Consider the following 23525-nt stretch of genomic DNA (forward strand, 5'->3'; position numbering starts at 1 on the left):
GGGGGGGGAGCTGCGGGGGGTTGTGGTTCTTGGGGGGTGTGGCTAGGTGGTGGGGGGCGGGGCTTGGTGGGGGGCGGGGCTAGGCTCGGGAGGGAGGGGCCAGGGAGGGTCACACCACGGAGCCCTTGGAGGCGGACAGGTGGATGGAGCGGATGCGTGTGGTCAGCGTCTTCTCCAGCTCCAGGAGGATGTCGGAGCAGATGCCGGGGGAGGCGGGGCTGGAGGCGGGGCTCTCGGCCGTGGCGGGGGCGGCGGCGAGCTGCTGGGCGGGCGGCGACAGCTCGTACAGCAGCTGCTTGAAGGGCTCCAGGTCCGTCAGCAGCACCATGTTCTTCAGGAAGAAGCCCTCGATGAACGCCGTCAGATCGGCTGCACCCAGGAACTGAGAGGGGGAGGGGGGAGAGGGGGGAGGGGGAGAACGGAGAGGAGAGGAGGGGGGAGGGAAGGAGGGAGAAGGGGAGAGGGGGGAGGGAGGATGGGAGAGGAGGGAGAAGGGAGGGGAGAGGAGGGAGAAGGGGAGGGGAGGGGGGAGAGGGAAGATGAGGGGGGGAGGGAGGGAGGATGGGGAGAGGAGGGAGAAGGGAGGGGAGAGGGAAGATGAGGGAGGGGGGGAAGGAGGGAGGATGGGGAGAGAAGGGAGGGGAGAGGAGGGGGGAGAGGGAAGATGAGGGAGGGGAGAGGAGGGAGGAGGAGGACCAGGGTTAAGTGAAGGCAGGTTATGTTGTTGCTATGTTGCCAGTATCATAATTAAAAGGGATCAAAGGGGATCTCATGATTAGAGAGGGTTTACAAGAGATGTGATTTGATGATGAGGCCCTCTGATCCTAATTCCAATAAACAATCAAAATCCATTTTGCGTCCCGCGGAGATTTGGCTGTTGGATTTAATTAACACATCAGCGAGCCGTCTGGAAAGAGTCCTCTTTCTTTTTTTAAATACCATCTTTCCCCAGCATGTGATATTATAGAGAGGACATCAATTAATGACATTCATGTGATCTAAAAATTTATAATTAATTTCCTATTTTGAATTTTGACCATGTTAAAAGTAGTGCAAATTGTAAAGGTTGGACCTTTTAATTGAGTTAAAAGACAACGTAAAAATCTCCCATATTTTGTGGTAGTGTATGGGGCAGGCTGTGGTTCAGATCAGCAGTAAGGAATATTTAACCAACTATGCAAAGAAACAACGTTTTCAATGCACCACACTCTCTGTGTGCACCTTGGCGTGTTTGTAGAGGTCCACACAGGTTTCCGTGGTGATGTTCTTGGAGCAGATGATCTCACAGTGCCGCTGCAGAGCTTCCAGTTGGAAGAATTTGGCAGCAGACAAGAGCTGGAACAGAATAGTAGAAAACAATAGACGACGATGATGATGAGAGAGAACTGAAGCGCGGCCTTATGGGGGGGGGGGGGGGGGGGGGGTCATCCCACAGATTGCTGTCAGTGATGTGTGCTCCGTGTTTAACGTCTTTATCTTCGGCGCGCTCACCTCCATTATCTCCGTGTTTCGGATGTGCAACGTTTCCGTGCCGCCGTAATACAGAAACTTCATGACCAGCTGTGACACACAACACATACACAGTTAGGAATCAAACTTAGAGAGACGTTTTATATCTGTAAGTACAACTTTTTTTGCATATAGCGTTCTTTCATTCGTTCTTTTATACAGTAGATTATAAACTAAATGCAAACATTCAGCGTTCGTGAACGCCGTCACAGCCAGCTAACACGTCTAGTTTATATAAAGAGGTTTGTTGCTCTCAACGAAAGGTGGGAATGAAACAAGTTAATCTGCCTCACATGGAAAATGTTGTACTTGACGTGGCTGATCTCGATGCAGGTGTTCTCCGCCGCCGGTCGGTTCTGGAGCAAAGACTTGAACCTTGGAGAGACAAAAAAGGTTATTAGAATTATATATAATTATGAGAACAATATGTTATAACATATATTTAATATGGCATATTCCGGCTATAGGAGATGCTGTAGGAGATAGCCTAAAGGGCAGGGTTGGAGTCAGGTGGGAGCCGGGCTCCCATAGAGAGAGGTCTGGCTCCCATGAAAGCAGCAAACTCAAATATCTGTGGGGGTCTCTGAAAATACAGCAGCATAATATTCTATTGACGTTAAGTGAGGGATAATAGAACGCCGGCCATTATCGGGAAAGTAAGCCCAGACATGGCGAACCGGACACCGACGCGAAACTGAGGTGTCTTGCTTCGACCTGAAGGGGCTTATTTTCGATAATGAGCGGCTACTTGCCAAACAAAAAAATAACTTCACAAAGTGTGTCTTTTTACAATTGATTTGTTACCATTCGTAGTGTTGACTAGCAGAGAAAAAGTTAGCAAAAGACGTTGACGTCGCTTAGCAACCGAAGACGCTGGCGTTGTGAAGGGCCCATGCCCTTCTCAATGCCGTTCCACGGCATTGAGAAGGGCTGTGTCATAATAGCTTATATTTACTTGCGCATCTATATTTAGTTATTTTTCAAGAGACCCCCACAGAGATGGAATCATAACTCGAACCCTGCTTAAGAGCAATGGTACTACTTTGGCTTTCTGCCACTTTTCAGACTAGAATGGGCAATGGGACTCTATCCTTCATCATCTGAGGGAAATGGACTGAACCGGAAATATTTGATGAGTTCGTGAGTTGAAAAGTCCAACCAGCTCGCGCAAAGGTACCATCATTATAAAACGTCTCTCAGCCGTAGCGGTCTGCAGAGATCACTGGGATGAGGAGCGGATGATTAATGAGACGCATGCCTCTCCCTAACAGACAGACCCGGGCCGGGCCTCACGGGACGCTGTCCACAGGTTTACCTGGCCGAAGCGGTGAACAGCAGCACTTTGTGTGCATAGAAGGGCTTCCCCTCCACCAGGAAGGTGACGTCAGACATCTCCTTGTTGTTGAGGAAGTGAGGGTCTGTGGGCGACAGCACGGATTAGGTTGATGACCGACACACAGAAAAAAAACAACGTAATTAAACAAGTGATTCATTATGCTTCCTTTGGCTTTATCAGACCAGACATTTTACCCATTGTGCTCTGAGTTTTATTCTCAGTCCGTCTGAATCTCTCTCTCTCTCTCTCTCTCTCTCTCTCTCTCTCTTGCTCTCACTCCCTCTTTCTCTCTCTATCTGTGTCTCTCTCCCTCTCTCTCCCTCTGAAACACATACACACACACACACACACACACACACTTTGTTGTTCCAATCCGTTCCAGTCGTGAACATAAGCACCACCAGATGGCGCTGCAGGGCCTTGCCTTCAGCGGCCACTGCTGCATAGTGAATCAATCTGCGGCCCGCCGACTGAGGCTGCTAGGGAACATTATTACTGTTTGGCTTCAGAAAGGCATCGCAGCCTTTAAGTTGTTTTTGTTTAGTGTAAACAACGGAGGATTGATGAAACACGCTCGCTCAGCAGATTGTGATTTTCAAATCAAATATTTCACATCATACTGTCCCCGGGACATTTTGGGTTTTTTGTTTGTCGTTCTAGCAACAAATCTCAATAAAGCATTACAGGTGTCCGGGCTGTGTATCTGCCTTCGACGTACAGAGAAACAATAACTCTGTCGGTGCGATTGCTCTGATGCCGAGACGCTCGCCAGCTGACGCTGAACCCTGTGAAAACCAAACACAGAAGCATCCGTTCTCCAACGCTTACTTCGCTGCCCTGTTTATATTGGACCATGTCTTTGCTGCGGAGACACAAGGATTCGGTTGTACAGCCGCATTATGAATCAATCATTTCTGAAGAAGATGTCTAATCGTTGCTAGAGGCCATGCCCTAGCCCCCCCTCAGCTAAACCCCCCCCCCCCCATATCGGCCGCCGGTTTCTTACCGAGACGTGAGGTCTGCTTCTTCTTTATCTCTGTCAGTTTGGGGATGGGGAACGGTCCGTAGCACTGCGTGAAGATAACGGCCAGCTGCTGGCTAATCACCTCATTCTGTTAGTCAAACATAATAAAAGAACAACACACAAAACAACACAGATGTGAGAAATGAGATAGGCGCTCATTAGCTTAATGTGCTTCTTCTCCTAGCCTGCGCCGCTCGACAAACTACACGACGCAGAAGTGTACGCTAAGCCTCGTTCTCATGTTCATTTATGAGATGCTAATGTAAGGGGCTGGCACTAACTTGTGCAATTTAGAAAAGGTTTGGCAATTACTGGGGACTACTGGGACGGGTTCTGGAGGAAGATACATCTTTGATTTTGTTCCTCTGGACAAGGGTTTCGGTTTAATTCTTTATTCTTGAGCTAAGAGAGGGATGTTTGAAATCTGGTCCTATTAGCGCGCTATATCCCAGCAGACATGTCATAGTATGTTATACGGCACAACCGTGCTCTGACATACATGACGAGGCGTCTCGCTCAGGGACACCTCGACACTCGGCTAGCAGGAGCCGGGGATCGAACTAGCAACCTTGCGGTTACCAGCCGACCCGCTCTACCTCCTGAGTTGCTGCCGTCCATCCAGTCGATATGACTAACCAATACGCGTTTCAATACAGGCTATTAGTATGTGCTACACGTGAACCTCTTAAGATGGCCCAATTTGATTGGTTCGCTATCTCGGGATATTGGGCAATATCCCATGATTGAGATCTCAAACTCGGGATATTGTTTTCAATCGCAAAATATCCCGCTTTGTTTGCTAATAAAAACGAATAAATTCCGTCAAAAAGTGCAATCTTGTTTATGTTGTGTTCACGTGTAGTATATACTAAAACGATTATTCACCTCAGGCTCCGGGAATAGCCTGAATAGAGAACTGGAGGATAGAACAGTGAATGGTGGGCGTTTCCCCACGATTCAGCGTTCACGCCCCAGACCCAGACGCCCTGTGAGCTGACCACGGCCAGTGGAGGCACCTTGCTGGCGCGGAGGATCTGGAACATGAGCGGCAGGCCGTGGGTGATGAGCTCCTCGGTGTACTCGTCCTCCTGGATGGCGCTGAAGTCCTTGAGCAGCCCCTGGATCAGAGGCCGCCGCTGCTGGATGAAGCAGGTCCTCAGCGACTCCAGCCAGGTGTGCAGCGTCCATGGGACCCCTGAGGAGACGCACGCGCACACCCCCCCACACAGTCAGCACAGGAGGGAGACACGGGGTTTTAAGACGGGGGAAGTCACTTTGGGGATTTCACAATCGGAGAGAGTACTGCGTCATATGGGCGCTGTGAAGAATCTCGCCGTTCCACCTTTAATGTGGAAACACGGCGGGAAGGTCGGAGCAGTGAAGCCGTTTTGTCGTTTTTTGTATTCTGCAGAATCTGCGTTGATTGTTGCACTTTGGACGACAGATATATGAAGCGGTACTCTCTGGTATCAGAGAACGGCCAAACGTGGCGGTTCCCCTTCAACCAACCAATGAGATCATCAGCCAAGGAAAGGATTATGTTTGGAGGGACATTGGAAACGGGGAAGGTCTACACTGAAGAAGCCCGAAGCTACAGAGCTAATGTCACCACCACAGAACAAGCACAAGGTCAAACAAACAGCTGTGGTCGGTACACCACAGTCGGTACAGGTGTTTACAATTATCAACAACGGCAACGGGGAGCATTTTTAGTGCACGTACAAGCACAGTTGGAAATGAACACGTGGACAAATGGAAAGCACCCACTCAAACACGATGGAATCACGCAGACAACCAGCGCCTGAGAAGCTATAGTCGAAGTGCTTTCAAAGAGTTGTTTCTGTTGAGTATTCTATGACTAGGCTGGACGAGTGGGTCTGTGTGTGTGTGGGGGGGAGACTAGTGAGTATGTGTAGAGCCCAGACAAGGACAGGGAGCTACCACCTCACACTCAAAGGAAATGGCATCATGTCCTCTGCTCAATCCAATGTTGCATTTGGAAAGGATAACTTTTAGATCAAAAGTCTAGCTTGGACCAGTGTGTGCACGTGCGTGCATGTGAAAGACAGTTCATGAGTCTGAGCGCATGAGTGTGTGTGTGTGTGTGGGTGCGAGTGAGTGTGAATGTGTGTGTGTGAGCGAAAGAGTGTGAGTGTGTGTGAGTTTGCACTTGTAAGTGTGTGTGTGCGTGCATGAGTGTGAGTGTGCATGTACATATGTGTCTGTGTGTGTGTGTGTCTAGCACAGGACAGGACAGGTAGAAGAGCGCGACAGCGAGCGGTTAGCTCCAGCGGACGGTGGCAGCGGTGTTGGGGCGTCGGGCGCGCGGCGGCGGCGGCGGCGGCGGCTGAGTCTGACCTAAGCTGCGGATGTCTATGGTGATGTCCACGTGGCCGTGCTCGGCGCTGTGGTACATGGCCTCTCTCAGGGCTCTCAGTTTGGCCTTTCCTGTTCGCAGCAGCGTGGCTCCGCCTCCGTTGGGGAGCAGCAGCGGCAGAGGGGGCGGGGCCGCCCGCTTGTCCCCGCCCCCGGGCTCAGAGCCCTCGGCCAGGATCTCCTCCAGCGACAGGACGTCCCCCTTCTCCTTCTCCGTCTGGGACAGGAGCCGCCGGAACACGTTCCTGTTGGGAGGGGGGGGGGGGGGGAGGAGGGGGAGGAGGAGGAGGAGGATTGGGTGGGGGAGGAGGAGGAGGAGGAGGAGGAGGGAGAGACGTGGAGGAGGAGGAGGAGTCAGGGGAGGAAGGACAGAAGGGGAGGAGGAGGGAGAGAGGAGGAGGAGTCGGGGGAGGAGGAAGAGAGGGGGGAGGAAGGACAGAAGGGAGGAGGAGGGAGAGACGGGGAGGAGGAGTCGGGGGGAGGAGGAGGAAGTGGACGGGGAAAGACAGTCATCTCGATTTTTGTGCGATGCACGATGTGTCTGTGATCTACGTATGATTGACATTTATTCAGCCTATGTTTGATGTACGATGTTTATATGACCCAGAGTGTGTATTTGATGTATGTATGATGTTTATGATGTATACACAGGACGTATATATGGCGTGCGGTATACAAGTGATTCATAAACTTGAGGATTTCATTGGATCGTGGATCGAGGGACACGATGATGTCAGATTCGATGCATCAAGCGTTGTAGCGTTGTCAAACAGGTGAATTATGTGTGTCAACGAGCAGTCCTTTGTCAAGTTATGGTGCCTCGAAGCCCATTCAGTGTTATATTGCCTGAGTTTGAATAATTTCTGAAGAGTGAACATCTCTTGCACCTTTTCATCTACGTGTCATCGTTTTATATTGTTGCGTGAGGGGAGGCTTATAAACCAACCCCACCACATCCACGGTATAGTCTGTAACCCGGCAACGAACAGCGTCCCTGTATCGCCCTCGATAGCTCTACAGCTGAGGCCCGTCGAGACACCGCTCAGCTCCTTGATTCACAGCGATCCGTGGTGAGAGCCCCCCCAACACCTCAACACGCCCCCCTCCACCGCACGCCTCCTGTGTTCCCTGAGGTCCTCCTTTGGCGAATCCCAGCACCTGTTTCTTCCGCGTTATTCCCGTTCCCCGGTCTCGATGCTTTCTGATTCTGTCCGCCTCCTATCCCCGTGTGTGAAGCCTCCCGGTGGTTCCTGTGTCTTCTGAGATCCTGGTCATCCTGTTCGACCGGTTTTGATTTGTAATCCTTGGCGATTGGGTTCACACCTCGCACCTGCTTGAACGGCACTGCACCTTGTCGTTAATGACATCGCTGGATAGTAAATAAATAGTACCAAATAATGAACCCAGGCGTTAATTATAAAAGTATCTCTCTGATCTTCCACACCATAAGGCAAGGCAAGGCAACTATATATGTATCACTTTACATGCACGAGGCAGACTCAGATGTGCTTCAGATACAATATAATGAAGTGATATAATAAAACCGCAGTTAAAAAATGCATTGTAGAAAGCAACGCAATGCATTTAGGATTTAGCAGAAAGCCAAAGCCAACATGAAAGTCTTCCGTGTTGTTTTAAAGCGGTCAGAGTGGGGGGGTGGGACAGGTCAAAGGTCAGCGCTCTGAAGTGGATCATCTGCTGGTGACCTCCTGTGGGTGGTGATGTCTCCCTCTCTGTTGGTGACCTCCTGTGGGTGGTGATGTCTCCCTCTCTGTGGGGGGTGATGTCTCCCTCTCTGTGGGTGGTGATGTCTCCCTCTCTGTGGGTGGTGATGTCTCCCTCTCTGCTGGTGACCTCCTGTGGGTGGTGATGTCTTCCTCTCTGTTCCGCGGGAGCCCAGTGATGGGGTGTTCTGAGATCAACAATATGTGACGCCAGGGTTCACCTGAACATGTGACGTTGATTCATGTCTTATTGACGCGGACGTGGTCACGAGTCGACATTTAGAATCCATTTTGTCTTTCGGTGGCGTTCTTCCGATAAGATATCATTTTGTATTATAGTTAATAAAATATCATATAGTGTCTGCATTAGCCTTTGAATGCATTTGAATTTCCCTCTATCTGTCCGTCTATCTGTCTGTCTGTCTGTCTGTCTGTCTGTCTGTCTGTCTGTCTGTCTGTCTGTCTGTCTGTCTGTCTGTCTGTCTGTCTGTCTGTCTGTCTGTCTGTCTGTCTGTCTGTCTGTCTGTCTGTCTGTCTGTCTGTCTGTCTGTCTGTCTGTCTGTCCGTCCGTCCGTCCGACCGTCCGTCCGTCAGTCCGTCCGTCCGTCCGTCCGTCCGTCCGTCCGTCCGTCCGTCCGTTCCGTCCGTTGTTAATTATATTCCATTCATATATATTATATACTACACTATATATTCCATTCCTCCACCTCCGCTGAGAGGTGTTGCAGCTGCTATACATACGACCCTCATCTACATAAACGGCCCATTAAGCTATGACAGAACCCAGGGGCCCACATGGTGAGCGAGCCAGAAGCCCACAGGGTAATGGATATTCCTAATAAGTAATACGGCTGCGTTGCTGTGTTCCCTCCCTCCCCCTCCCCCCCCGCCCGCCCTCACACCTCACGCACATTAATGGAGACGTCTTTTAGGATTTATTTTTTTGAAATGACGTCAAAGCCGACTCATACTAAATGGAGCAAGGGGGCTTTTATCTTGAAGTGTGCGAGCCTGAGGAGTTGTTGTTTGGCTCGTGATACGCTGTGTGAGCCGTGGTGGCTCTGGGGGGGGGGGGGGGGGGGGGGCGGTCACCAGGCGTGTGAGTAGTCGCGGGCGACTCAGCGGATGTGTGTCTGTTGTGTCAGGGAGGAACAGATGCGCTGTCGTGTGTGTTTCCATGAGTCATGCATGTCTGGCACATGATGTGTGCCTGTGTGACCATATATGTGTGTATCCATGCGTGGGTGCATCCATTTGTGTGTGTTTGTCCCCCATGTATCACCTGTGTGTGTGTGTGTTTGCGTGTGCTACCTGTGTCAGTGTGCAGCTTCCAGGCAGAAGTGTATGTGTGTGTTACCTGTGTGTGTTTGTGTGTGACATGTGTCCTTGTGGTTCCGTGTTACCTCTGTGTTTGTGTGTGAACAGGTGGATGTGTAACCTTTGCTTGTGTGAGTGTGTGTTTGTGTGTGTGTCCCCTGTATGAGTGTGTGTGTGTGTGTGTGTGTGTGTGTGTGTGTGTGTGTGTGTGTTACCTGTGTCTGTGTGTGTGTGTATGTATTTGTGTGTGTGTGTGTGTGTGTGTGTGTGTATGTATTTGTGTGTGTGTGTGTATGTGTGCGTGCGTGTGTCTGTGTGTGTGTGTGTGGTGTGTGTGTATGTATTTGTGTGGTGTGTGTGTGTGTCTGTGTGTGTGTGTGTGTGTGGTGTGTGTGTGTGTGTATGTATTTGTGTGGTGTGTGTGTCTGTGTGTGTGTGTGTGGTGTGTGTGTGTGTGGTGTGTGTGTGTGTGTGTGGTGTGTGTGTGGTGTGTGTGTGGTGTGTGTGTGTGTCTGTGTCTGTGTGTGTGGTGTGTGTGTGTGTGTGTGGTGTGTGTGTGTGTGTACCTGTGGCCGTGCGCCGCTGCCAGGCTGAAGGAGTTCATGTCCCCCTGAGGGGCGGCGGGCGAGACGATCCCGTTCCGACTCACCGTCCCGATCATCGGGTCAGCGCCGCGCTCCAGGAGCACGCTGACCAGCTCGAAGTTACCTGAACACACACACACACACACACACACACACACACACACACACACACACACACACATACATACACACACACACGCACACACACGCACAGAAACACACATAAATACACGCACACACACACGCACACACACACACACACATTTTTGGTCAGTTTTTGGTCAGTGACGAATACACAGTGACGAATACACACGCATACCCACACGTTGAGCCAGTGAAGAAAACACACACACAAACAGGTAACACACACAGACAAAGGATATACACACACACAGGTGACACACACAAACACACACATGTACATCTAACCCTGGAACGGTTACAATGAAATGGAAGCCCACGAATAAATGTGGAAAAGTATTTCCTCATTTGGTCGTATTTTTTATTATTTTAATGAGTGCTGCAAATCAGCCAATCAACACGGGTCGATGTGCTTCACGAGACATTCTAGTTTCTGTGATCTGAGGCTAAAAGATCGGCTGAGATTCGTCACTCGATTCTTAATTAGGATGTCCAAGACCAGAGGACGCGACAGTGTGTCTGATGAATATCTTTCATGTCTGATGGGGATATTACACTACATAATGTGATCATAAAAAGTAAATTTCATTCTGTGTGACAAAAGATCGACACCTCTTTTCAGTTAACATGCTGACCTTTCCCGGAGAAAGTTTCCCACTATCTCTGAAAGGTCAAACATAACCGTAAAAGTCAGATGGTAAGTGTGTTGAAAAAAAGGAGAATGATGATGTATTTATGTAATGCAGTTCAGCTCACGAACCTTCTAGCCGAAAGATATTCCCTCGTGCAGACTTATTTAAAATTGTGCCATCATTTAATTAGCAGTAGCCGGACCAAAGTTATATTTCCTTTCCTTTCTAGTTTCCTGCCTTCGGTCAATTTCCTGTGTGTTAGCTTATGCTGGAGATGTGAAACTTGGCAGGCAAATCGATGTGTTGAGGCATCTCAGAAATGTATATTATGTTGCCATGGCAATGGTGGTTGCCATGGCATGTGTATCCACGACGTAGGGAGTACATTAGTTGTTCGTATGAAAATGTAATCTAGCATAGAAATCCATATGCCACATCTATACCCACAAGGGAACTGTGTACATTCTTGTCGTCGCCATAACGGCATGATCAAACTTCACCAAGCTTCACACATATGACACAAAGGAAATCACCCAGTCTTATCTACAATAAGGGGATGATTCTTGATTGGCCACTGGGTAATTTCAACCGGCGAGCATCTTGTTTCATTGATCTTGGTGTTTCACCACAGGGGTCGGGCAGTTGTCTTGTAACCAAAAGGTTGCTAGTTCGATCCCCTAGCTCCTCCTAGCTGAGTGTTGATGTGTCCCTGAGCAAGACACTTAGGCCCAATCTCGATACTTCCCCTTACCCCTTATCTTCCCCCTTACCCTTGAAGTTGCGCGTTCATGTGAGAGCTAGTGGTGTCTCAATACCCAATTTGATCAAGATTAAGGGATAAGATTGAGTGCTATGTACCCCTTATTTTTAAGATGATTTGAGAGCTCACTTGCTCCTCCAAGGGCTATCCCAGAGCACATAGCGAAACCGGGAATTTTAAAAAAGACATGGCTGCTTGAAGCGAGGAATATTTTACAGCTATCTACACAACTTTTTATATGTTTATAATGACTCGGTTTAATCTGAAATGTGCTACACGAACGATGCATAGTATTGTAGGTCTTAACTGAAGCTTTCAAACGGTAGTTTTAGGATACAATTAGCGCGTATACCACCACTCCATTGGCTTATATGGTAGCTTGCCAGCTAGATGGCCTGCAGCGGATTCGAATTGTATCCAAATCCGTTCGGTTCGTTTACCACAGTTCGGAGCATTCTGGAGATCCGCGGATTTCGGTTTCATGAAGGCATTGCCTTATGTAGCGTATTTTGCCTACTGTAGCCTACGTCCGATACAAAGGGTGTTTAGGACCCAGCGGAATGCATGCTCTCCAGTGCTGCCCGAGCCAATGAGACTTTTCCCGCCCCTCCCTTCAGCCTGTCAGCGTTCAAAACAAACTGGGCTTTAAACTTCGTTGCGCTCGTCGCCAGAGTTCTAGCCTCGTCGGCCGTTAACCCTTACATGTTACACTCAGTGCACCATGTTTTCAAATGCATTTAGGGAACATTTATTGCACAAAAAAGCCTTGCAAGTTGTCTGATTGCAGTCAATTAACACATTGCAAATAGACTGTGGGTCTCATTCATTTTTGTGTTTCTCCCCCAAACCCTCCGTCAAAGAAAAGTCCGCCTTTTTACTATCACAGACATGATCCTAATCCGAACCGTATCCGAAACCGAGGCCCAAAACGGTTATCTGAACCGAACCGTGGACACACTGATCCGTTTCACCACTATGCTACACACACCCTCAACTCATCAACGATGGCGGCAGCATCTAAGATATATATATCGCTCTTCTTCTCTGGCTTTTATTGGCGTTTCGGCGCTCTGGTGACGGGGCAGCCAGCTGGCGACGATGAATGATGACGTACCCGAAACCGAGTGGCGTCTCATTTCATAGGGGAAAGATCTCAGCCCTTGGCCCTTACACTTGCAAGTGCTAGGGTTAAGACAAAGACAAAGACAAAGCAAAAGGGGCAAGGGGAAGAATCGAGATTCGGCCTTAACCCTGACTGCTCCCGACGAGCTGGCTGTCGCCTTGCATGGTCGACTCTGCCGTCGGCGTGTCAATCTGTGTATTAACCGATGTAAGTCGCTTTGGATAAAAGCGTCTGCTAAATGCCCTAATTGTAATTGATCTTCAAACTAGTATGTTTGGAGAAGCTCCCTTGTTGATGGTGCTATCCGAGTCCACTCTGATTGCTGAGGAGTATGAGTCGGATAGCTTCCATTGACATCAATGTTTTTTACAACCCTTTGCATCGAGCTTAGCAGACATCTTCTACAGTGGGAACATTTTGTATCTTTAATGTAACCTTAAATATCTCAGGGGCTTTATTCAGCTACATTTATAATAATTTAATGTTATTTCATGGTACGTGTATGTAACCTGTATGACTCACTGGTGTAAATAAAGGTATTCATTTTTTTCTTGGCATCAGCCAATCACAAACTCTTTCAGTAATAGCCCTGCCCTCTAATTGTCATTATAGTTGATCACAAACATCTGTGAGGCCTCTGAACGACAAGCACTGAATGACAAGCACATGCTCCAGGATCTTGAGCTATCGAAGAGTAAGGCAAGGATTTACTACTATTACTACTCACAACATGTTTCAACCAAATATAATTACATGATGGCATTATAATTGTTCAGTCTGAATCAACTAATTTAGTAAGTTTTACTTTTATGTTTGAATATACTGCCAAAGCTGTTGCATTTTATTCATGTCTGATATTTTTTAGTTGCCTTGTTCCAAGCCTCATTCCTGGAAATTCAAGAAATTGTCTTCTACAATTGGAGCTGCTGCTGGCCATGTTTTGACTGCTTGCTTCCATACAAGTTTAATGTTTCATTTTCTCGTATTGGATTGCATGTTTTATTTTGTATTTTATTCGACTGTATTCAGAAATGTCTGGAAATGCATGTGTTTGGAAATAAATATGTCTGGAAACTAATATCTGGCTCATGTGCAAATTATTTAAGCTGCTTTTTCGTGGTGTCATTGTATTCGGATTATGCTGTGCATTACACAAACAGTTCACTCCTTTAAACTGTCTTATTCCTATACATTTCGCATTAAAATGGTCGTCATCAAAGTCACAACTCGACTGTTCTGGTACCGCGTTGGTGGACCAAGCGCCCTGCCGACGTCTGGACCAGAGTCGCTCACCAGCTTCCACTAGAGACTCAAGACTCGTCTGCTCAGAGTTCACCTAGACTGCAAAGCCCTCCCCCACACCCCCTACACACTTATTGTATTTTGTATGTCCTTGAATTAAAAACTAGTACTTTGTGTGGCATCTCATCCTAGCTATCTCTGTTGTATACGTGGAATGGGTTAACCTAGCGATTGTTAGTGCACGGCACATGGTTCTATGAACATCCTTTCTGTACTGACGGCGAGATATTGTGCCTTCCTTCTAACAAACTTATTAATTGTAAGTCACTTTGGATGAAAGCGACTGCTATTAAATGAAATTCATGAATTTGAACCTTAACGCGTAACCTCTAGCGAGATGGAGGCCCTGACCCAGTTTGGGTTACGGGCGTCATGCAACATGAATAGCCCTTATTGCTACTTATGGCCAATTCATAGCCACACCATGCGTGGAATGGACTCTGCTGGGTCCGCTGTTGAAGTTTGTGTAATTTGAGTGGGTTGGAACACAAAGCTTTATTTCTAGAGGATTGTATCAAACACAATGACTTCCTAGCTATGTTGGTTTGTTCTTGTCAGACTGCGAGCCTGCTGTCTAAAAGGGCTTCCCTAGGTTCTGCTTGCATCAAAGTTACGTGATTGGTAGAACCACATTGTTGGCTTTGTAAACTGTTGAGACACAGGAGGATTTCTGAGGACATGACTCATGATCTCCCTCAGTGCGCTTTCATGTTTGCTGCGAACGTCAACGTGTTCAGATGAGGGCAATCTGAATAATGTGTCGCGACCGAGGTAAACTCGTACCTGATCCTCGCCCCCTTTCCCCAAACCCCACAAAGAGCAGCTTTTCATTTTGTACTGAATGAGCTCTCAAATGAATGGAACTGAAAAGGACCGTATTGAGGACTTGTGAGGACGCTGAAGCTTTTTATTGTCGTCCTAATCTTCAAAGGGAAATATCTCCACTCTGCTTGCGACTGTAGCTCAATAACAAACCTTTTGTCCCCAACCTGTTGCATCGCCAAACATTAGTATTTGACATTAAAGCACATGAATATTCTGTACATTCATTTAACATTCCTCCCCGTCTCTCTGCTTGTCCTCAACATTTTCATGTCGTGCTGCATTGAAAATCCTCGAAGGGAACGTGATTCACTTATCCATGCTCCGTTAGAAGTCTCCTCTCTCGACACTATCGACTGAGAGAGTCTGGAGGTTTGGCCAATAATAAGCGGGCTGTTAATGCTCCACCATTACCAGTGGTCGTTGGTTCTAACCCATTAACCGTTACCCCGGCAACGCGGCTGTCCTTGACTGGCCGGGGTCGAGGCCTGCTCGAGGTCGACAGCGTAGCGAGCTCAGCGGTGAATAAACAGTGTGTGTTCGGGAACACTTGACCGCAGGGGTGATGATTTGGGCGAAATTACCGATCATCTGAACGGTATCGTTCCCTTCAGGAGGGGAGGAGGAGGAGACTGATGTAGATGAGGGCGTCTGGGAGAAACCTTTGGTATTACTTGTATGTATATTATATTTATACATAATCATTTTCTGCATCAATATGAACACAGCAATATGCAAGGAATAGACACTCGGGTGACGTGTCTGTGTCTTGTTGCACGCCCACAGCCAATCACGCTGAATGAAACATCCTTACATCAGACGAGAACTTAAACGGATGACGAGCTCTGTGGGATAAAGTGTTCCGCCGTGGTTCAGCCGCGCCCCCCCCCCCCCACCCCCGATACGAACTGCAGCCCAACGTCGCCAGTGGTTAAGCCCTCCTCTCTGAGACTCTACCGTCCCCTTACCGCCGGTCTGTGGACGTGACGGAGACGACAGAATGAAACCCAAGCAGCTTACGTTCATATCCCAGCTGTGTGACTGAGCGAGCGGTCGGTCCTTTAAGACCTCCGTAAGGACGGGCTTCTTCCGAACGGCGTGCAAACGTAGGCAGAGCCCGCTTCCAATGTGGAGCCTGCTGTCTTCATTTATAATCGCAACATACAGTGGATTTGTAAAATACACACACACACACATTTGACCCATTCTGTACTCTGGACTGAGTTCGATATTCACGCCGTCTGAATCTCTCTCGCTCTCTCTCCGTTGCTCTCTCTCTCTCTCTCTCTCTCCCATTCTCTTCCTCTCTTTCTATTTGTGTCTCTGTCTCTCTCTCTAACCTTCTGTCTCTCATGTTCTCTCTCTTTCTCTCCATTTGTCTCTCTCTCTTTGTCTCTCTCTCTTTGTGTGTCTCTCTCTGTCTCTCACTCGGACACACACACACACACACACACACACACACACACACACACACTCTGGTACCTGCGGCGGCGGCTAGCTGCAGCGGCGTCTCGGTGTAGTTTTCCACCCCCTCCTGCAGGGCCCCCTCAACGTTGGCCTTGTTGTCCAGCAGCAGCTGTTGTGTCAGCAGGGGGGGGGGGGGAGGAAGAGGAAGTGGACATGACGGGGGGTGGGGGTTCATAGGTGTGTGGGGGGGGGGTTGGAATGCAGACAGAGATACACCTTGTTAGAATCGAGTATCAGCAGAATCCGTCTTTACACTGTCGGGCCCCGACGCGACGCCTCGACTGCGCCTGGGATTTAGCGCCTGGATTAAGTGGTTTGCTTATCGGCACTGACTGAGTTTATGTTGGTTTACGGTCGCTGCCCGGTGGAGGTGAGGGCTGTGCGATAACACGCCAGGGCTGTTGGTTATGGACGCCAGCGTCGCTACGCTATCATCTACAGAGTCGACGCACGAGACAGTGTTTCCTCTTCTCCTCCTCCTAGACGCCCTGTTTTACTGCAACCACAGCCCGGCGCGCCTCAGCTAACGTCAGGCTAATCAGCAACAAGATCAGAGACGATCATATTTTGGCTTTCAGCGAGATGTATAATTTATTTACCCCCAAAAAAAAGAAGAACATCTGCCGTCACTAACGAATCAAAGGTGGCTTTGGTTTTCTAAATTGCTGCTCTGGGAGTTAGAGGCCGGATTCAAGGGACAGACAGACAGAAAGGAACACGTCTTGGCACTATGCATAATTCAAGACCAAGTTTTACGTCGTGACCCAATACGGCGGAGCTAACCTCTAACTCTTTCCAAACTCATCATTTCGAAACCATTTATTGGAGATAATTACTGAACAGATTAGCTCCGAGCACAAAACGGAGATCTTGTGCTGTTTACCGTTTGGTTTTATTTAGAGGAGGCTTTAATCGAAAAGCGAGAAGGAGTGAATTTAGATGCAGGTAACCAGGCAACAGGTGCTGTGGTCGGGGCGAGGGCATTGGTTCCCGGGTGATCCCGGGTTGGGCGGCAGACATTAGGGATCGAACCCAAAACCTTTTGGCTGGAGGTCGATAGCCTAGCCGCCGCAACACCTCCCCCCGACTGTACCTCCATCACACACTTTAGAAAAGTGGTTCTCAAACTACGATGTGATACCTAGTGGTACGCAGAGGTATATATATATATATTTTTTTTTTTGATTAAAAACAATATCCAAATACTGGTACGAATGGAAAGGCATTAACCATGAGATCGTGTTCCCACTCGCTGTGTGTGTGTCTGTGTCTGTTCTAGTGCTGCCGCTTTGCACAGCTCGCAAAAGCTAACAATAAATAACATTATTTTCAGCTTGATAAATAAACGTGTCTCCTGCGTGAACTGTTCACAGCTGAATAGGGCCTCAGGCCTCCTCTACTGTATTTGGTTGTGTTTTATAACTTCGGTCATAATGGCGGAACTTGTGGAGACAAAGAACCAATTAATGCTTTAGACTGTAATGTCAACAATATGCATCATCATCATCATCATCATCATCATCATCGTTGTTATCGGGGTCCAGGGGAGAGGCTAGAGTGGGGGGGGGGAGGGGGGCGGTGTTAGGTGAACGGAGGTCAAAGGTCAGAGGTTACAGGTGATGAAGTTCACTACCTGCACGACAGGGACGTGTCCGTGCAACACGGCGAACGTGAGGGGCGTCCCCTGGCGCGTGTCGGGGTAAACTGAGGGGTGCTTGTTTACTGAGCTGGGCACCTGGGGGGGGGGGGGGGGGGGGTCATAGGTCAGAGGTCAGATCGAGGGAGGGAGACATGGGAGAGATGCGTTAGCCGTTAGCGTTTAGCCGATAGCGTTTAGCCGTTCGAGGAGCAGGTAGAAGCGTTATGGAAAAGGGGAGCAGGGAAGTTTAGGTGCAAAAGAAGAAGGGAGAGGAAAGGAAGGTTTGTTTTGGGTCGGACGGTCGTGTCTTCGCTCGCGTTGTTCCCTTTCGTAGCTGAGAGCTCGTTACGCTACGCTACGTTAAGCTACCGCCCAGCGATCGGAAATGCGAGCCCCTCGTGTGATCGCTCCTGGACACGAGCCCGCCGTACCTCAACGTAACAAAATCAAACGTGTGTGTGTGTGTGTGTGTGTGTGCGAGCGCACGCAAACATATCGGCAGATCACAAATGGGACCAAACGACGGGACTCGGATGAGGAGCTGAGAACAGACAGTAGTAAACTGGTACAACACACTGACGTCACCCTCACACTCTGCACTGACTCTCAGCGCTGTGGGGTTCGGGGAAGTTATAATGCCTAAATAATTAGGCCTACGACAACAGAATAGCCATAAGTAAAGTCGTCATGAAATGAAAGTACACCACATCTTACTAATGGGAATAATAGTGTTTTCAGGCTCATTTAGTAATACTTGTTCCCCTCTCAATTATTAATTATGTCCTAGTCATTAAATATAACTGCTTTTTATCCGGGAGCTCAACCGAAAATATATAAATGGAAATGTACTGTGGCAGCACACCTAGATATTACTGCGGGCTGAACGTATCGGTGCTAAGCTAATACAAACAGCACTGTTGCACTCAAACACACAGAGAGAAGCCGTCTTTAACCTCACACTCAACACATCATGAACATATAAGAATAAAACGCAAAGGAATGAGGTAAACACGACAATGTTTAAGCGACGGAAGCGATGGTGTGTGTGTGTGTGGCCGGCCGGCCGGTTGGTTAAAATAACATCGACGCGATGCGGGTGAATGAAAACCAGGAGCAATGTCAGCAACATGATGTCAGTAGATGTTGAAGTATGCGAAAATGAATACACCCAAACGAGGAGTTTAAGCAAAGGAAATGATGAAGAGTAGCAGAAGGAGAACAGCGGCACAAAGAAAAGGACAGTTAACAGTTTGACCAGCATCACCAAACAACTTACAACAACAAGACAACACATTAACACAATGACGATTTAGATTGATCTTTTCTCTGTGGCGGTGATCTGGGCCTATGGTGACAACTCATGTAATGCAAAAAAAATTATATATAATTTTGATAGAAAGATTATAATTATATGATTATGATTCATGATGTTTCAGAATTACAATATTACGAGTCAGAATGAAACTGTTGGTCAGAGTTAAACCCCGGCGAGTGAAGCTCGGACCACCAAGAGCTAACGGGGCTAGCCGCACTCTAACACTGTACCGTCGTCGCGGCGACGCGGTTGCCTAGCGACACTGACCTCGCTGTTGATGTCGGCTCCGGCGTCCAGCAGCATCTGGACCATGGCCTCGTCGCCGCGCACGCACGCGTACATCAGGGGGGTCATCCCCTGGGGGATGGGGGAGAGAGGGGGAGAGAGGGGGAGGGAGGGGGAGGGAGGGGGGGTCAGGCCTTTAAATAGAGAGAGCGATGGTAATGGAGACAGATCAGAGAGAGGAAGAGGAGTCTGGATTTAGGTCAGCCGCGCTACGAGTAGAAGTCAGGGCGGCACACCAGATCCGGAAACTAATGATTAATAGAAAGATGGATATAGACACAGATAGATAAACAGACATACAGATAGATAGATAGACGGAAGGACGGATATAACAAGATAGAAAGATAAGGACAGGTATATATATAGAGGTGGGAGATATAAAGATACACATCAACAGGTAGATAGAAAGTACACATGTTAAAAGCCACATATTCCTTTTAGTTGGGTTCTGAACCCACTTATAAAAAAAAAACACAACTATTTCCGAAGCACGGTTTACAAATATAGAGTGCACATTAATGCGACCCGGTAGCTGTAAAGTAAGCCGGCATTGGGGCCTAGTTTAGACCCAAGTCGATGGCGGATTATAATGAAAGTGAAACCGCGCAGCAATGCTAAAGCAACACTAGCACAACACCGCTGCAGTTATCTTCCCGCCATAATTAACACCTCATTAGCAGCTCTTTAACGCTGCGACGTCAGGGGGGGGATTTGAACCCCTTCTCGCGTCACATCTTACATCGCAACCCGACAACATCCGTAAACAGAAGGTAGAAAGTACGCACGCACGTATGCACACACGCGCGCCCACGCTGCAGAAAGACTGGAGAGAGTACCAGAGCTTCCCAGAGGTCTCGTACCGACGACGCTGAGGCCCTTTAGCAACAACCACATGCAGAACAGGATCCTGTCTCCCCCAACGTTCAGCAGGAACACAGAGATGGAGAGATACTCAGAGCACAGCTCTACAATTAGTCACTAGGCAGACGATTCTTCATCAAAAGTGTAATACAAGTAAACCACAGAACGAAAATCTCAGATTTAATTGGAAAATTGGGGTAACTACATCACTAGCGAATCCACCTGCGGCACGCCTCATCAGAGGAAAACTACTGGATAGAGATGTATGAACAAAGGGACCCAAGATATAGAGAAATGTCATGACAACATCCTTCTGAATTCAATAGAGCTAAATACAGCTAAGTGGTCCTCGGCTTCATACGTCTTTATGAAACACTAAAGTGTTGACCACTCCGTAGGGCGTCGGAGGGCGATCCACGTTTACGACCGGCTCATCACACGCCAAAAGCCCTCTTAGAGACAAACATCCCAACGCGGCCATTCGTTTGATTTTTTTCACCACTTCCGCCGCAATTAGGAAGCAGTAAACGGAAAGGTCAGCGGTGAGGGTCTGGACGACTGATCACGGCCGAACGCCGTTAAGAGCCCCAATGATTCAGACGCCGGAGACGGACGCCGGCGTGGTTTCTGCCATCACTTCCGTCACACCGTCTGTGTTCCCTGGGACCGTGTACCGTGTTTTAATCCAGAAACCAAACTGCGCTCATCGGGATGTGTGGGCGGCTGAGTGAAAGTATTCTATCCCTCCATCGCCGGTTCTTCCAGAGATAACACGCAGACGCCGATAACACGTCTGAATCACAGCTAAGGGTATTTACGTAATTTAAAAAGAGAAGCCCATGAACTCCTCACAGCATTGTTGTATTTGGGCCAGCAGCCTCATCACCGTGGTTCAGCCTGAGTGCGCTGCGTTCATCACCCTAGCAACGCGGTCGTTCCTGAGATCCTCAGAACACAACACCGACCATCACGATGGAAACACCCGTGACGAAGTGGGAATGGCGGTTTGATATCCAAAAAACCTTTGTCACTGCGGATTTCTGCAAGGGGTTGAATCGTGTTTGTGTTTGAATGGATCGGTACGTCTGATTGATGATCTTTGCTGAAAAAGTATTTGAGCTCTCGAACCCCTCCCAAAGCGCTCAGCCCGTATCGACCTACCCTTTAGCAGGCCGGCTCCTCACTCCCGCTCTACCTGCTCGTCACTAATCGGTCCCCATGGTCACGGAACGTCTCTTTGGATTAAAGTGTGAAATACGATTTCCTCCCGTCTTCTCACTCTTATCTCCTGCCCCCCCCCCCTTGAGGCTTGAGTGTAATTGTGTCGGTACCTTAACTTTTTTATTTTTCCCACTCTTTAATAACTGGACACAAATTGTTGCGACGCCCACTCGTATATTGACAATAATGAGGTAAGAGGCGCAAACACTCAAATGCATCAAATCACAGGGGCTTGATTGGATGCAGTATGTCCTCGGAACAGACTGTGCCTGGCGAGTGTGTGTGTGCATGTGAATGCGTGCCTGTGTATTCCTGTGTGTGTGTGTTTGTGTGTGTGTGTGTGTTAGTGAGAGTGATTGCGTTGCTAGGTAATAGGCAATAGCAGCACACTTATTCCATGGATGCAAACTGTTCGCCACTTTGCCTGTGGGGGTGTGCACTTTGCCAATGTGTGTGTGTGTGTCTGTGTGTCTGTGTGTGTGTGTGTGTGTGTGTGTATCGGTATGCGCGTGTGTGTGCCTGAATTTGTCAATGTGCATATGTGTGCTTGTTTATCTACGTGTATTAGTTTTTGTGTGGAAATCCATGTGTTTGTGTGAGTGTGTGTATGTGGGTTTGTTTATCTATGTGTATCCTTTTTTGTGTGTGGGAGTGTGTCTGTGTGTTTATATGCAAATCCATGTTTCGGTGTTTGTATGAGTGTGTGTCTGTCTGTGTCTAAAGGCTGCACCTTTGTTGCTGGGTGTGCGTCTTTAGGCATAGCTGTGTATCTGTGAGTGTGTTTCTTTCTATACCTGTTTGTGGAGGAATGACAAGCTTTGTGTGTGCGTTGTGTGTATGTGAGTGAGTGTGCGTGCGTGCATGAATGCGTGTGTGCAGATGCGTATGTGTGTGTGCTTGCTTGCGTGTGTGTCTGTGCGTGTGTGTGCAAACGCACGCATACGCGCGCTGGCATGCGTTCCTGCGTGTGCGATCGTTCATGTGCGTGCGTATGTTTGTATGCGAGTGTGTGTTTGTGCGTGTTTCTGCGTGCAAATGTTTGCTTACGTGTTATCTTGTGTGCGTGCACATGCGTGTGTGTTAGCGAGTGTTTTTGTGAGCGTGCATGTATGCACGTGCGTGCGTTCCTGTGTGTGTGTGTGTGTGTGTGTGTGTGTGTGTGTGTGTGTGTGTGTGTGTGTGTGTGCGCTCCTACCTGCTCGCTCATGCTGTTGATGCCGTCGGGCCCCAGCAGGTTGACCGCCTGCTTCACCAGGTCGGTGCGGCCGCAGTTCAGCATCCTGAAGCCCAGGTCCTGCAGGAACTTGGCCTCGGTGGACGCCGCGTCCAACTTCCTGCTCGCGCAGAAGCAGTCGTCGGCCCTGGAGACGCAGCAGATGAACGGATGAGATGAGGAGGCTGCTGGACCCAGGGGCCCTGGTACTGGGTCCACTGTCTTCAGCTCCGTTTAAAGCGGACACGTTAGACCACCAGGTGTGAGGGTGATTAGCCGCCACGAGCCGTTGTGGCGTGTAACGCTAAACATACTCACACCTGGTGGTAGAATATGTCACCTTTAAGATGTTTGGTTAACGTTCTTCGCCATCGAGGTTTGCGAGGGGACGATCTTTCAGAACCACCTATGAATTTTTTCGTTTCCAACTGACAGTGAACCGTCTGCCATTCAACCACGAAGCGAGGGGCGGACGGAAGGACGGGGGGGGGGGGGGGGGGGACATCAGACGATCCATTACTTTGATCACATGATGAGAGCTTTGAGGACTGAGTCTGGAGGGATTCAGGGGAGGGGGGGGGGGGGGGTAGAGATACATGCGCCCACCAAACACTGTGGCAGTTGGCCAGGGGGGCGCTGTGTGGGGGGGGGGGGGGGGGGGTGAATGAAACCCTCCTCAGCTCTTCAGCTCTTCAAAGCTCATTCTCTGTTTGTATGGAGAGCGTTGGGCGTTCTTTTATATTCATTTTCCATTCGTGGAATCAAAAGTCGAGGACGTCCAGGTCACTTCGGTGCGGCAGTTGGTTTATCTGAGGGTCAGGTCTGCTTATTGACTCGTCGGTCTGGAGTTTTAGCGACGCATCGAGGGTCGAGG

General features: G+C 48.9%; 1 protein-coding gene and 1 long non-coding RNA gene across 2 annotated transcripts; one reads left to right on the forward strand and one right to left on the reverse strand.

Annotated features, from left to right (window-relative positions):
* Positions 1–17: 17 nt before the first annotated feature.
* LOC132456624 (ankyrin repeat and BTB/POZ domain-containing protein 3-A-like) lies at positions 18–22885 on the reverse strand (the record flags this gene model as incomplete). Its single annotated transcript, XM_060051030.1, has 13 exons — positions 18–382; positions 1222–1335; positions 1492–1560; positions 1803–1884; positions 2825–2927; positions 3852–3957; positions 4886–5064; positions 6228–6490; positions 9853–9994; positions 16133–16226; positions 17751–17852; positions 19339–19428; positions 22634–22885. Coding segments are annotated over 13 exons (1869 nt in total), but the record flags the coding sequence as incomplete, so codon positions are not given.
* LOC132454938 (uncharacterized) lies at positions 12660–13535 on the forward strand. The gene is made up of 2 exons (XR_009525043.1): positions 12660–13220; positions 13392–13535. It is a non-coding gene; the product is annotated as an uncharacterized LOC132454938 (long non-coding RNA).
* Positions 22886–23525: the final 640 nt, after the last annotated feature.

Source organism: Gadus macrocephalus, chromosome 4, assembly GCF_031168955.1.
Source record: "Gadus macrocephalus chromosome 4, ASM3116895v1".
Lineage (NCBI taxonomy): Eukaryota > Metazoa > Chordata > Actinopteri > Gadiformes > Gadidae > Gadus > Gadus macrocephalus.